The sequence below is a fragment of the Boleophthalmus pectinirostris genome, unplaced genomic scaffold (assembly GCF_026225935.1).
Source record: "Boleophthalmus pectinirostris isolate CB_2022bp ecotype Guang Dong unplaced genomic scaffold, ASM2622593v1 HiC_scaffold_11, whole genome shotgun sequence".
NCBI classification, from domain to species: Eukaryota; Metazoa; Chordata; class Actinopteri; order Gobiiformes; family Gobiidae; genus Boleophthalmus; species Boleophthalmus pectinirostris.
Window position 1 is genome coordinate 9,844,263 of NW_026570994.1, and position 16,248 is coordinate 9,860,510.

Sequence of the window (16,248 nt, forward strand, 5' to 3'; positions counted from 1 at the left end):
TGATGACAAATTGGAGAGATGGATCATACAAATGGTAACCAAAGAGCCCAGAACAACCTCCAAACAAATTAAATGTGAACTCAAAGGACAAGGTACATCAGTGTCAGATCACACCATCTGTCACTGTTTGAGCCAGTGGACCTCATGTGAGGACACCACTGTTGAGAGCAAATCATAAAAAAGTGAGACTGGAATTTGTCACGATGCATATTGACAAGCCACAAAGCTTCTGGGAGAATGTAATTTGGACAGATGAGACAAAACTTGAGCTCTTTGGCAAGGCACACCAGCTCTATGTTCATAGAAGCAAAAATGAAGCACACTAAGAAAACACTGTCCCTACTATGAAGCATGGAGGAGGCTTGGTTTTGTTCTGGGGCTGTTTTGCTACATCTGGCACAGGGTGTCTTGAATCTGTGCAAAATACAACAGAAACTCAAAACTATCATGGTATTTTGGAGAGAAATTTGTTGCCTAGTGTCAGAAAGCTTGGTCTCAGTCATAGGTCGTGGGACTTCCAACAGGATAATGACCCAAAACACACATCTAAAAACACCCAAGAATGGCTAAGAACAAAACATTGGACTGTTCTGCAGCGGTCTGTGAGCCCAGATCTCAATTCTACTGAACAGCTGTGGTAGGGGCTGAAAGATGCTGTCTGGAGAAGGAATGCTTCAAACCTAAGGCAACTAGAGCAGTTTGCTCACGAGAAATGGGTCAAAATATCTGTTGACCAAAGCAGAAGTCTCATTGACGGTTACAGAAATAATCTGCTTGCAGAGTTTGCCTCAATAGGTTGTGCAACAGAATATTACCATCATTTTCGTTTTTTCTAATAATTTTGTTTTTTCTAATAATTCTGTTGAACGACAGGTGAAAAGCAATGTTTGATTTTTGTTGGGACAATTTTCTGTAAATTTGTATTTATTACAGCTTTTCTCAGTTTCAATTTATTTCAGTGATTATTGTTGATTTTTCTTTCATTGCCAGAGCAATACCAACAATTTTGTCCACGTCTGTATATCAGTGGTTGCCACATTTTCCTGTTGATACAATCAAGAAGGCAACATTTGGTTTAGATTTCAACATCACTAACTTCTCTTTATAACTGTAGCTCATGTCATATAAGTTTTGCAGTGTGTTTTTGCCTTTTTTTCAGCATGTCTGTTCTTCATGGTTCTCTGGGTGTGCTCGTCAGGTTCTACAGCCCCTCTCACATCCTGGCTGTGATAGGGGCAGGACTGGGGGCAATTGCTGTGATCTGGACCATAAATCTGTTGGTGCGCCATGCCTGGTACTCACACAAGCTGTCCTGCTTCAGCAAGCCACCTACACACTCATGGCTGATAGGGCATCTGGGCCAGGTAGGATCAGTGTTTTCAGTAAACGTTTATGAACAAACAACAACCATTTTTTGTCGTGTAATATTCCACCAAGGACAGAGCACAAAATGTACCTATTCCAACTGCAAGATATACCAAGCAAAAAAGTCGTACAATTTAACTTCACTGGAAATAGGGGTGATACTTTCTATTTTCTAAATTTTTTTCCCCTTCATCTAGATGCAAAGCACAGAGGAAGGTCTTCTCCAGGTAGATGAGTTGGTGAAGACTTACAAGCACTCCTGTAGCTGGTTTTTTGGGCCCTTCTATCACTTAGTTAGGATTTTCCACCCAGACTTTGTCAAACCTCTACTCATGGCACCTGGTAATCAATGTCACTTATAACCATTTCATTTCATTTTTTTTAGGATACTAAAAAAAATGAAATGAAAGTAAAATGTTGCATAATTTTTTATCAAATTTGTATGTTTTTAGGCAATATCACGGTAAAAGATGAACTCATTTATGACCACTTACGCCCATGGCTTGGTAAGTCGTTTCAATCTTGACTTTTTTTTATCTTCAGTCCTCTCAACTTCAAAAACTTGTATGTTCCAGGAGAGAGTCTATTGATCAGTAATGGCGATGTGTGGTCTCGTAAAAGGCGTCTGCTAACCCCTGCATTTCATTTTGACATTCTGAAAAACTACATTGTCACATTTAATTCCTCAACCCACATTATGCATGTAAGAAAAAATACATGATGATAATTTGTTTTATGTATTTTATGGTATTCATCTATTTTAGTCTATATTATCATGTTTCAGGAAAAGTGGCAGCGTATGATACTGAATGGAAATAACAATATAGAGATGTTTAATGACGTCACTCTGATGACTTTGGACAGTTTACTTAAATGTGCTTTTAGCTACAGCAGCAACTGTCAGGAGTAAGACACTTCATTTTAACATACACTCAGCACATGTATTTATCCAGTTTATGGCATGAATTCTATAACATTTCAGATCCACCAGTGAGTATGTGTCCGCCATTGTTGAGATGAGCGATCTGATCATGGATCGGAGATTGAAAATGTTACATCACTGGGATTTCATTTATTGGAAGACACAGCAAGGCCAGCGGTTCAAGAGGGCATTGAGCATTGTGCATGGGTTAGTTTCATTATAGTTTATTTTTTAAAGTTAAGATGTAAATTATACCTAACCTGTCTGTTTTAGGTATACTAGAGATGTGGTTCAGAAGCGACGTGCACTCATCAGTCAACAGACAAAGGGTAGATTGTCCATGGCGGCACAGAGGAGGAAAGACTTTGTGGACATTATATTGTCTGCACAGGTATATATACACTGTAGAAGTAGATCACAGGTTGAGTTCACATTCAAAAGGGGGCCTATCAAGTTCAAAGTCAAGTCATGGGTGGTCTGAGTCCAAGTGTTCTTTGGGGATTTCTGTTCTATATTCCCATAATGGGAGAGAAATAAAATAAAAAACAGATAAAGCACAAATGTTAAACCTCATTGTTTTTTAATTATATTTTTGGTCATGGCTTGGCACCACAAACTCCTTATGAAATATTTATAATTAGGGGTGTGCAAAAATATCGAAATAGTGAAAAAATCGTAAATCGTGATACTAAATTTAGAGATACAATATCGGGCTGCTGTATCGATATAGCGCAAGTATTTTTTGGTATCTTTTAGAAATAAAATGTGTGACCACACTTCAGTTTTGTTGCTTGTTAGTTAGTGAAAGGAAACTTGTTTATGCAATACACTTAAAATATTCACCTAATGATTAAAATGGATGGATTTCATATTAACCTTGCACAGGTTTTGATTAAACAAAGATATAGTATTGCTAAAATGTATTTGGTTATTCAAAAACAGCAATATATAATGCGAGAAACCCTGTGATTCCCAGCCCTACTTATAATACTAGATATACAAAAAATTTGAAAAATGGCTTTATGACATTTTAACTGCAATTTTAACCATAAAATCCTGACCTGCCCTGAAGCTCAGTTTTTAACTATAGGCACTGCAGAATGTTATGACATATGACCACTAGTTAAAACTAAGGTTGGAGCCAGGTCAGGTTTATTTTAGAATGATGAGAATGCACCCTGTATATCTGTATCTGTTTTTCTTACAGGATGAAGATGGACAAGGCTTATCAGATGAGGAGATTCTAGCTGAGGCCAATACATTCATGTTTGCTGGTAATATTTTTCATCTTAATGAGTAACAGAAAAATAAGGAAATGATTTAACTATGTAGACTACATTGTTTCCTACAGGGCATGACACAACAGCCAGTGCAATTTGTTGGACATTGTATAACTTAGCACGCCACAGCGATTACCAAGAAAAATGCAGAGAGGAAGTGATGGAGCTGCTAAAAGAACAGAATGGACAAGAAATTCAGTGGTAATAAAGCAAAGCACATTTGTAATTATGAAGTTCTGTATGTAACTTATATATGTATGTGTGTGTGTTATGTTATGTAGGGAGGATCTGACAAGCCTTCCCTTCACCACCATGTGCATCAAAGAAAGTCTGCGGCTCCACTCTCCAGTTCAGGCGGTCACCAGGAAATACACCCAAGACATGGCACTGCCAGGAAACCGAACTGTCCCTAAAGGTAATAGGACACACTACGATCTATTTTGTTCATTTGTACAGCAGAAGCATTATAATATCTCTTTGTTTTTGTGACTTTAGGTGTCATTTGCTTGGTCAGCATCTATGGCACACACCACAACCCCATGGTCTGGTCTAATCCTCATGTAAGAAGAAAAAGAACTGTTTTTGTCAATATACAGGATACTCATATGTTGTGTTTATTTTTCTTTAGGAGTTTGATCCAATGCGTTTTGACCCAAACAATAGAGAAGCCCAATCTTCATCTGCTTTCATTCCCTTTTCTGCAGGCCCACGGTACTGTTCCATTATCACTTACTAAATATGCTTACTTATTCAGTGGTAATGTAATGGTAAGCGTGCATGTCTACAGGAATTGCATTGGACAGAAATTTGCCCTGGCAGAACTGAGGGTCGTGGTGGCGTTGACTCTGCTCAGATTTCGCCTTCGTCCCGTAGTGAACCCTGACGGCGGGGCCACTGATGTGAGACGTCTTCCTCAGCTGGTGCTGCGAGCTGAAGGCGGACTGTGGCTGCAGGTGGAACCACTCAACCCTAAAGGAACATAGTTAATGACTGTAAACGTGTTTAGTCAGCAAGACACTTTGTTGCACCTCCTGCTCCAAAGAAGCTTCAGCTTATCTGTTAAAGATAATTTTCACTAATAGTTTTATAATGTATAATTTAAGGACTAAAGCATTAATAGTGCCATGCAAGTGTCATTATTGTTAAAACTAAAGTGTGTTAAAATGTAAAAATACAGTCACAAAGAATGTAAAATATTTGACACAAATTACATAGCCATATTAAGCCATTTTCTTAGCTTGCATTAAAACTCATAACATTGCAAATGCTTATTCTTGTTAAGGTTATAGTAGCTATGTCCTTCTTTCAAGAAATACTTGATATGTGTAGTTTTTGGCAAACCACGGTGAAGAACGGTTTGTAGTTGTTGCGTCTGTTTCTGTTTTCTTAAGTCAATTTAAACAATTATGAATGTAGCTGCATAGTTCTGTAACAATCGTTTGAATGAGATTTTCATAGTTCAATGCAACGCACAAGCATACAAACATGAAGTTTAAAGCATATAATCTAGTAGTAAGTCATGCATTAAGTTAGTCATTAATTTAAATCAAGGCTATTATGGATTATGAGCATGATCATCCTTTGGCATGTTTTCCTACTTTAACGATGTATAATGTAGCCTATGTCAATGCAAGTCAGAAACACTTTTTGTGCAGTGATTTATATTATAGGTATCAATGTCCTAAGAACCTCAAGAAACAATCACCAGTATCTTAAAGCAAAACAAACAGTTTAGACAATTTCAAGGTATTCCCCAAGACTTGTAACAAACTATAAGTCTTCACAAGGTCATACCACCATATTGTTTTTTTTTATTTTTTTTTATTTCAGGACAAACTTCCCTGAATCCTTCAAATGGAGCCCTGACTCTCCACAAAGTCACTCCTCTGTTCAGTGGATTTTATACTGTTGAGATCAATGGGAAAAGCCACACTAATGTAATAGAACTGAATGTTATGCGTAAGTATGCACAGGAAAAGTTTTATTTACTCTGTGGGGACAATGCCTTGCTTGGAGTGTTTTACAGTATGACATTAAATGTCCCCACCTTCAATTGCAGGTGTTATTATTTAAAGGTCTTAAATTACACAAAACTGACTCTTGTGAGTTTTAAGGCATGCTATAATACTGTTACCTCCATAAAAAGGGCTGAAATCATCCAAGTGATTCTAGTGAAGGTGTGTTGAGTTTAAAAACACAGCAACACAGCGGAAGGAGCACTTCCTCTATTACCACATGACATCACAAGGTGGAACAGTGTTTTTTTCTGTTTGAGAGGAGAACATGCAAGGTTTGCGTGTTAAACATGTGAATGAAACAAAGCTCAACTTGTAATGAGGAACCAACATTATGACATAAATTAGAAAATAGCATAATATGGGCCCTTTAAAAAAACAAAAACAATAACCGTTTTAGAATGATCTTGGGCTTTATCAGAATTAATATAAAACCACATGAAAATATAAAGCACTATTGTTTTGTGTTGGAAACAAGCATTTTTACATCACTGTGGTAGAGAAATCTGTATTGAGTATCAAACCTATTTGAAATCTTTTGTGACAAAACAAAAAACATGTAGACTTCGTTTCCATGTAGTTGGAAAACAAGTCCAACTATGTCAAAAACTCACCTCTCCACCACTCTGACTTGCAGCTTGATCTAGTGGCATTGCCTGCTTGCCTGTTTTATGCCTTACTGTGGAACATATCATAAAAAGCAATAACATCTCCACGGAGACAAGCAGGTGGCGGATTCTCCACCAGAAAAGTACATAACAGACCTTTAATGATACAATGAATATTATTTATGTGCAGCTGGAGTCCCCAAACCAAACATTTCTAGTTCTTGTAATGAGGAGAATACCAGATGCACTTTGACATGTGAGGGGAATGTAGAAGATATGGCTCCCAAACCCACCTATACATGGAAGTTCAACAGCACAGAGCAACAATCAAATCAACAGTTTGAAATCACTCTGGTATTTATATTTTTTTTTTCATTCATTGTTATGTGATTATTACATTAACTATTTAACACACACCTGTTGTCTTTGATTTTAGGCAAGTACAGCACCTGAGTTTATCTGTGAGTTAAGGAACCCAGTCAGTCATCAGAGCAGTGAGCCGTTTGCTGATCCTTTTGTTAATCGTAACATTTCACCTCCAGGTTTGTATTCTTTTTTTACTCTTTACTAACGGTTTCATCTTTACTGTTGCAATCATTTGTATTTCTACATATGAAGAGTTCAGTTGTCAAAACAGTAAGATTGAAAGATATTGAAAAATACATTAGGCTTTTGAAAACATTTCTTAAAATGTTAACTGCAAGCCTCCCATCACTTTTTAAAATGGCACTTATCTGTGTTTGCTAATTAATTTATACTTCTCTTACTTCTTATACTGTATTGTTATATTGTTAACAGTGCACAGTTAGACCTACCTACCTAGACCTACCTTTTTGTTTAATAGATGATGGTAATAATGGTGGTGATGGTCTGAAGATAAACTCCGGACTTGTAGTATTTGCGTGCCTTTTAACTGCTGTACTTGTGGTTGTTTTGGCTCACAGAGTTAAATCAGGTACTGTATAACTAAACCCTGATATTATTATATTAATATTAGTATTTATCTTGTCTAATGTACTTTTATGTTTATCCCCAGGGATGTGGTTCTTTCAAAAAGGTATGAATAATTTACACCATGTATGCTTTTCAATTGCTTGTAAAATTATTAACTCACTGATTTGCCTTATGTAGATGCAATGCCATGGCAAGCAGGTAAATACATTAAGTTTACAATTAGCAATGTAAGTGTATTGTCTGTTCCATTTCTAAAAATCATATTTTTTTGTGGCCAGATTTTTGGCAGAAGACGCAAAGACAAGGTATGATTTTTTTACTCAGCTATTATTGCACTTAATTGATTAATAATTCCATGAAATAAACACAATTCAATTTAAACTTAAAAAACTTATATATGAGTGTCTGTTCTCCAGATGCCCCTGAACCTTCATATGCTAATGAACAACCAGGTAGGCCACTCATTTAAATTGTGTAGTAGTACTGAATTGTCCATATAATTTTTTTTTTTTATATTTGCTTTTAGGAGAAAGGAACTCCATGTTAGAAAGTCAATGAGAAACATGTTACAAAGATGCTACAAAAATGCCATCTGACGAGTAGCTTCGACTTTTCTGAGGGTGCTACATTGTATAACAATAGAAAGACACTAGGCATTAACGGGAAGAGTGTTTCAGTAGCATTTGGAGTTTAGGGTTTTGTCTTAAAGGTGCATTGTGTTACTTTTCTGGTGGAGGGTCCGTCACATGTGTTTTTCTATGGATATGCCATTGCTCTGCCTGGAATGTTCCACAGTATGTAATTAAACAGCTCTTACATTTATTCAATTACAGTGGTTTTATTGTGCAAAAATACCTAGAAAAACAGGCATTCTGACTGTGAGCAGGGTTGCTTCTCCACAGACTGACCTGTAACTTCTGTCTGTTTTGGTCTCCATGAAGATAGAAAGGTTTACTGTGAAACATTCCACACAAATAATAACATTTCCATGGAGAAACGTAGTTAACAGACCCTCCACCAGAAAGGTTACACATTGCACTTTTAATATGCTTTTTAAGTTCTGAATAATTTAATAATGCAACATCATATAACATCTCCTGTTATGTTACACTTTAGATTGTTTAACATTGGATGGATTGAAGATGTGATTGATTTCTTATTTGTAACTTTTGTCTTTTACCTTCTTATTTTTGCTGTCACTGTAACAAAACCATTGTCATAGACCATGTGATTTTTTAAATTTTAAAGGTAAGTAGACTGAAACATGCACTGAATGGAATTGTGTTTTGAAACTTTTAAAGCAGACATGTCAAAATCAGGCCGGGGGCCAGATTTGGCCCGTGAGATCATATCAAAAATGTATTAGAGCTCGCTCGCTGGCTACAGATAGGCTATAGAGACATTATTTATTTAAAATGTTATTTTATATTTTTCTATATTATTCAGTGTCTAAGCACAACTATTATTAAACATTTATTTTATTAAGAAAAGGTTGAACATTACATATCTCAAAAGAAGAGAAAACATGCAGATGTTGAAATTTTTCAATAAATATTTAGTTTGGTCCATGCCTTTGTCCCAGTTTTTAATTTTGGCCCTCTGTGAATGTAAGTTTGACACCCCTGCTTTAAAGCTAAATGTTAAATAATACACTCCAATTTTACTAAATTAATGCACTACAGTTTTGTTTTTGTTGTTGTTTTTTGATTGAAGGTTAGCTCACTTTTAATGTAAGACACTGGAGGGCAGCATTGCTTTTTTTCTAATCTATCGAAACGCAATGTTTGCTTGATGTATTGGCGTATGAGCAGTGGTATTGTTTCAGTGATGCAGTCAAATTTAAATTTTGCAAGTTTTAAGTTTTTCTAGAATCTGAATCTTTCAACTGTTTTTGATAATTTGTATACTTATCATAATTTGTATACTTATGAATGTTTGGTATAGTCTTTCATCCGCCATTATTTAACAGGTGAATATTTACTTTCATAAGCCTTACAGTTTTAATGAAAGTGTCTTCTATTAAAACTTAAACACGCCTCTGGTTTAATGTGAGTGTAGTGAACAAAATATTTTTTGTCTAATTCAGCAACTATTTATTTGTGAATATAAAACATATGATTGATTTGCATACAGCAGTCAGACTTCTTCACATTTTAAATTTATGCAGCAATGTGACAATTAATATGTATACATTATTTTGTAAGAATCAATACTGTGATGAACATTTAATAGCCACAAAAGGAAGACCTTCAGAATTTTGGCACTGTATTCCAAGTAACATTGTTTTTCAACAGAATGATTGTATTGTCTTGAATTTAAGGTGAGGTACCTATGTAGCTACAAAGTAACAACGTATTTTTATCCCAAGCCCTTTTTCCGTAGAAAAACTTAGTAACAGCAAACGAGGCTGGTGCTTATCCTTAATTGTGCATTATCAGCCAGAAGAATGTTGTACAATCAAAACAAAATGAAACTTCACAGTTAGATCAGTAAATGCCCTACAACAACCTGTAAAAAAGTGAATTAAAGAGAAATACATTCCATATTCTAAAAGATTCTGTTGTTTATCCCTGTTGATACTCGGCAGCTGATGTCATCAACCATCTCTGGAGATGTGAAGTTAACTGAAAGCACTGCTATGTCCGAAGCTCTGTTACTCAATTAAGGCTTAATCTGAGCTTTATTTTAACACACTCTGACCAGAAAGAGCTGACTTAGTTGGAACTACAACGGGTGTGATGATTTGTATCTCACACGTAAACTCAAGCCACGCTCACCTCTTTGTTGAAAATCAAACTCCTTAATAGGACAGTGAACACGTGAATTGATTACAGCCTCTTGAAAATGCGTTTTTTAAATTCATTTTGTATTTTTACGGCTATATTAAAACATTTATGGCAGTTTTTGCTAATTTGCCCATTGTGTCACTGTTGAACATTCTGCCAATAGAGTACATGTAAAACACCCCAGTGTGATGTCACTACAAAGTATCAGTTAATGTTGTACAGTCAAAACAAAGTGAAATTCAACAATTACATCGGTAAATGCCCTACAACAACCAAGTTAGAGGGAAATATGTTCTATATTCTAAAATGCTTGACAATAAAAATGTATTATACAGTAGTATCAGTAGTACCAATAAGCATTTCTAACAGCCTTGGTCAGGTTTAAAAACAACATCTAACATCTAATACTGATGTGGGAGTGTTGATTATACCTGAATACCCGCCCTCCCCTTAGAACAACATTATAGTTGTAAAAGATAATATGTATGATTGTAAAATGATAAAATCGTGGATGACAAGTGCACTGACAGCAGAGGAGGCACTTATTAACGCTCTGCTCAAAATATTATTAAAATAGGAAAACATATTTTTAAGACTTGACACTTTTGCCATTTGACAGTGGCTCTGTCTCTGAACTGGCTGCAACTGGGGTCAGCTCTGTGGACAGCTGGTTGACCCTGCATCCTTTGTCAGGCCGGTTACGAAAGTGCCGGATTATGACCACGGCAGCGCAGACAAAGTACACCACTGTGAGTAGGGCAAAGTAGATGAAGTAGACAAGAAACTGGAAGAAAAAAAAAAACTCAGTCATAATAATTAACAAGAAATGGTTAATCAGCATTACTAGTATTTGATATACTGGCTCAACTGGTAGTTTACCACAGCTTGACATTTGACGAACAAATTAGACATGTTAATACTTGTCTATATTATGTTAAATCATAAGTTAAATGGAGATAAATATGGGATTCTAACCTGTGAGTGCACATCCAATCCTAGCCCTCTCTTGTCAGAAAATATTAAGTTAATGATGCTTTTCAAAATAGTTCCAAGAAAAGTGTTGATCCCAAACACAAGCGCACAAAGTTCCTTTGTAAGAGATGAGGCAATCTGAAATCTAAAAATACAAACATTAAAATACCAGAGAAACAATATTACAGTTTAAAGGTGCAGTGTATAACTTTTTGGTTGGGGGTCTGTCACCTGCTTGTTTCTGTGGATATATCACCGCTCTGCTTAGAATGTTCCACAGTGTGACATTAAACAGATTTACCCTACATTTATTCAATTACAGGTGGTTTTATTGCAGAAAAACAGGCAATCTGACTGTGAGCGGGGTTGCCTCTCCACAGACCTGAGCTGTAACTTGGTCTGGTTTGATTTCCATGAAGATAGAAAGGTTTAATATCATACTGTGAAACATTCCAGACAAAGCAATAACATCTCCATGGAGACGAGCATATGATGGAAACTCCATCAGAAACGATATATAATGCACCTTTAAAACACTGAGATTTTATAGCTTACGTTGCAATAGGAACCAAAAACTGGTAGAAGGCTCTGAAAAGCACATAGGCGATGTAGCACACCCAGATGTTGTTTGTGGTTCCCATGAGCAATAACAGTCCAGCCTGGACCGCAGTGATGACCGCTATGACGAGCTCAGACCAAATGTTCCATCGGATTTTGGCATAGCCCGCAATGAAGGATGTCAAGGCACCTTCAAATTCATAAAAGAATTAACACAATCGGTTACTAGACTCCAATTTTATATTTTTCTAATGCAAAAACACAAGTGGAAAAAAGTAGCAGTTACCAAAGATAATCTATATATTTAAAAAAGTTAAATATAGCATAGTACACAAAATCATGGAGAATTATCGTGAGAGAACAAGCCATTGTTTGTCTGTATCTGATCAAATCAAATGAATCAATTAAAAAAATGTTTATTAAGATTTTTTTGTGTGTGTGCTAAATGACACTAGTGTGGAACGCAGTGTGGTTTAGACTTTGTCCATGTTCATAAATTTTATTATTGAAGGTGCACTATGTAACTTCTCAAATGGAGGGTCTGCCATTTGCTTTTTTCCATGGAGATTTTATTCCTTTGCCTGTCATGTTCTGCAGTCAGACATTAAGATATCTGACTGTCTCCAAGGAGACAAGCAGGCGGCGCATCTAAGTCAAGTCACACGTCAGATCCGTGGAGAGGTAATCCCACTCACAGTAATGCATATTTTTAGAAAGGCATTTATATGAATTTCGCCTGAACTTGTTTGCCTAATTACAAGTGCCTAAGTCTCATGTTTAGTGAGATGTGCTTCAGCTTTGACATGGGAATTGTCAAGACCCAACAAACGCTCAATCTGCTCTCTCTCTCGGGCCATCCCCAGGGACACCAGCTATACCTTATTTTATATATATTATATCCCTATTTTAAAAAAATTTGCTGGAATTTGAAATCTGGCTTTCTTTTGTGTAGAGCTTTTTTTCAATTAAAGTAGAGTCAGAGTACAGTTAGAGGACAGCAGGGGACAACCATTTGTCTGAGCCCCAAAGGGTTCAGAAACAGTTTCTGTTTGAATTGAGGTAATCTTAAGTCAGGCATTTCAGGGAAACTAAGACGAAACAATAAGGGGTTAAGGCCATGCTTAGTTATGATTTCACCTTACTGCCCAGTCTCTGTACTGTGTAGTATTTCTGATCAGCATGCAATAGAGAGGGTTAAAGCTGGCCTGATAGTGTCAGAGTCCATTAAAGCTGTGTTGAGCTGCATAATAATAATGATGTCATAATAATAATGATGTCATAATGTAACTTGTCGGTGTTGGTTTATCTTTATGGTCAGAAAGTGGTTATGTTTGCACATACAAAGCTCCATCTCCTGTCATGTAAAAGCAGACCAGAATTAAAGGTGCACTTGTCTCCACGGAGACAAGCCAGTGACAGACCCTCCACTGAACAAGTGACACAGTGCACCTTTGAGTTTAGAAATGTAAAAATCTCACTTAATAAAGTAGATGCGGCTTCTACTCCACCGTTGTACACATTCTTGTTTTCTGTGGCTGGATAGACCTTGTTCCATAGAATGTGGACATAGAAGAGCACCAGGTAGTAACCCGTGGAGTTGAAGATCCACCAGAGCGACCACAGCCTCAAATTGGGCATCTTGAGCACATGTTTCAGCTCCAGCAACATCTGCACTAACACCGAGTCCTTCCACTTTGATTCTGAAGATTTTTTAGGATTCATTTTGTCCAATTCCTTTTTTACTGCTTTTTCCTGACTGCGGTTAAAAAACAGTGATCGCTTCGGCCAGGGGAGGCAAATCGCGAGCAGCAATCCCAAGCTTACAAATCCTAATGAAATGGCATTTAGGGTGTAGAATGTGATGTTACCCAGTGATAAACATAACTGTCCCAAAACTGAGCTGGTAAAGACTCCAAGCAGCACTGAGGTCCGGGAGTAGCCGGCCACGCGCTGGTACAGGGTGGGGCTGACCAGCGAGAAGATGTAGGAGGAATAGGCCACTCGGCAGGCCATGGTGATGCCATAGAAGAACTCCATGAGCTGCATCTGGAGGAGGGAGCTGCCCAACAAGAGCAAAAGCCAGATGACCACCTGACTGAGGCCCTGAATGACCAGAACAGGCTTGTAGCGCAGGAGGTCAGTGAGCAGGAATGCAGGCACTAGCACGGCCATGTACGAGTAGGTGAGTACAGGGGTGATCTCATTGGTCACCTGGGAGATGAAAACATCAGTTCCAGGTAAGCAACAGTTGACAACATACAAAAATATACAACATACAAAACCTGAAATGTCCAATTTATTATTCTAGTTTCTACTTTTGGATTTGTCTGTCGTAGTGCAGAGTTTGTGTCCTACTATTCCTATTTGACATCAAAACAAATAAACTTCAACCTACTAATATGCTAGTCTCTTTTCTCAGACCAGTCAACTCCATGACCTCCTCCGCAACATTCATAAATCTCCTTTTTGGTCAGCCATTCGACCTCCTATCTGGCAATATCAATTTAGTTAACGTCATATGTTGAGACTTTTGGTTAGGCCTGTCACAATAATTACTAACGTTCAACATATGATAGAAGGAACAATATTTTTTGGAGTCAGTATTGTCGTGTGTACATTTTCTTTGTACTACTTGAAAATGTATAATATTAAATAATTTATATTTTTGGATATATGGTAAGATTTGAGCTGTAGAAGGTTTACTGAATAACTTGTATGACTCATTACAAATGCAAACTAAGAACTTTTTTTTTTTAGTATAGTTTTTGTGGTATAAAGCTGCTCTTAGGCTCTTAGGAAAATTTCTTATCGTGACAGGCGTACTTTTGATTTTCTTTTTTTCTTTCTTTTTTTTTTTACCATAACATAGCTTAAATGTATTTAAATTTCATAACAATTCTTTTTGAGGGAATGCATCTATTGTTAAGGTTTATTTATAACAGATGTCCAGGTCAAGATATCGAGCAGAACAGTTGTTTGTTTTTATCTCATCAGAAACAAAGCGCAGCTGTGAAGCAAATCAACAACACCAGGACAATCGGCCTGAGAGTGGAATGTGAGTCAAAACAGGCAAAGCTACAACACTACATGTGTCTAAAGAGTGTTTTCATGTTTAAAATCATTGAGCAACTGAAACAAAATGCTAACATTTTGGCTATATTTACTTAAAGCTATCTAGCAATCTGTAATTTACTGATTAGAATGACTCAGTGGTGTGATATAACTATTCACTCCTGCAGACTTTTTTCTTCTTTGACCCACACAAAAATGTGAACTTTGACCGTAATAGGTTGGATCAGCAAACTCACCACAGAGCACTCATTAAACTCAGTGTGTCAGAAGTGCTGGACTGAACATTAATCTAAAGTCAAGCTAACATGTCCAACTCTATTTTTCCATACCTGTTCCCTGGTGAAGTTCTTCTCCACACTCAGTAGATATGGCGTAATAAAAGGCTCCCCCGGCTTAATGGAAGCCATAAATCCAAACACGCACAAAAAAATGACTGCAAACTTCCACTTTCTGGGTTCTTCTTGGAGACCTTCAGGAGATGAAGGTGAATCTGAGGCACAAATGGCCAACTCTGCATCTCCATCTTCCACTCCTGGCAATTTCATATTTCTCTCCCCATCTAACTCGTCTCCGCTGGTGTTTGGGTCTTCGGCTACCATCTTAAGTGATGGAGGGACTTCTCAGAGTAAAATCCACATAGAGGGTATGATGCAATCTAGCCTTACTTTCAATTTTTAAATCAACACTGAACACAAATTGTAACGGTATAAAGAAGACGTCATACCAGTAAATGAGCTAGTAACACTGAACCATTTTACAGGCTGGGTTAAAATGCTACATGCTGTCAAGGGAAACGGTGACCTTTGTGTCAATCCACATTGCACAGTGACAGAGTTATCCAGAGTTCTTTGTCATTGTTAACCTGAAAAGACAGAAAGGCTTTTAGTTTAACACCGCATGGAGACTACAGAAAAACATGTTTACACATCTAACTTTGTGGTGTAACAGAGAAAAACAGTCCTTTTTATTCCCACTGTATGTGAAGACTGAGCAAGCCGGCAGTATGCAGGAGCCTCTTATAACCTGTGTAATAACAGTGTACCATATACAGGCTGGTTATTACAGAGACCAAAACTGAGAACTGAATAGGCCAGATCTTTATATTAGCCTGTTTAAAAGCATGTTCTTCTTATGAAGCTTTAAGAAGATTTATAAACAAAACAGCTATATTGTGTAGCCGGCTAAGAGTAGCATCTGTGATAATAAAACACTTTTGTGGATTCCCGACAGAAACAGTGATATCTGATCTATTCTGTCAGATCGGCGCTATCTACACGATCCGCTGATTTAGTGCTCCATTCTAATATATTTGAGTGCAAGTAAACAATGCTCACCTCGTGCTACGCATCAGAATCTGTTTCTCAGTCAGACACTCATGCTGCGTTCATGTGGTCTTCAGGAACTCGGGAAAATGTTTTTCTTAGTTAAAAAATGCACTTGAACGATCTGTTAAGTCAGAAAAACAACAATTACAGAGAGTGGGGCGATAATGTTCTTTATTAATTAATAACAACACTTAGCCTGTTGGTTAGCTCTTTTAAATGCTGTTAATGAACGGTGATTTCAGTGATTTAATTGATCGTGAAAACAATATTTTGACTTTCCAAGAAAAAGGCACATGAACGCAAATAAGTCGAAGTCCCTAGTTCCCGAGGATCACGTGAAAGCAGCATGACGCTAAGGCTTCGGGGATATGGAGTCTTAAGTCACGGTTGT

The 16,248-nt window shown here is 37.1% G+C and overlaps 2 protein-coding genes across 2 annotated transcripts; one reads left to right on the forward strand and one right to left on the reverse strand.

The window, feature by feature from the left end:
- The first annotated feature begins 1,098 nt into the window (after nucleotides 1-1,098).
- Nucleotides 1,099-4,832, forward strand: LOC110153255 (cytochrome P450 4F3). The gene is made up of 13 exons (XM_020917137.2): nucleotides 1,099-1,364; nucleotides 1,563-1,707; nucleotides 1,818-1,871; nucleotides 1,941-2,068; nucleotides 2,150-2,271; nucleotides 2,348-2,494; nucleotides 2,561-2,678; nucleotides 3,495-3,561; nucleotides 3,639-3,768; nucleotides 3,849-3,982; nucleotides 4,063-4,127; nucleotides 4,196-4,278; nucleotides 4,355-4,832. The coding sequence occupies exons 1-13, from the start codon at nucleotides 1,161-1,163 to the stop codon at nucleotides 4,548-4,550; spliced, it is 1,593 nt and encodes a 530-aa protein (XP_020772796.1). The 5' UTR covers nucleotides 1,099-1,160; the 3' UTR covers nucleotides 4,551-4,832.
- Nucleotides 4,833-9,354: 4,522 nt separating this feature from the next.
- slc19a1 (solute carrier family 19 member 1) lies at nucleotides 9,355-15,995 on the reverse strand. The gene is made up of 6 exons (XM_055166982.1): nucleotides 15,867-15,995; nucleotides 14,862-15,394; nucleotides 12,939-13,671; nucleotides 11,458-11,650; nucleotides 10,906-11,047; nucleotides 9,355-10,714 (listed from the first exon to the last, which is right to left on the reverse strand). Exons 2-6 carry the CDS (start codon nucleotides 15,129-15,131, stop codon nucleotides 10,520-10,522), a joined length of 1,533 nt encoding a protein of 510 aa, XP_055022957.1. The 5' UTR covers nucleotides 15,132-15,394; nucleotides 15,867-15,995; the 3' UTR covers nucleotides 9,355-10,519.
- Between the last annotated feature and the right edge of the window lie 253 nt (nucleotides 15,996-16,248).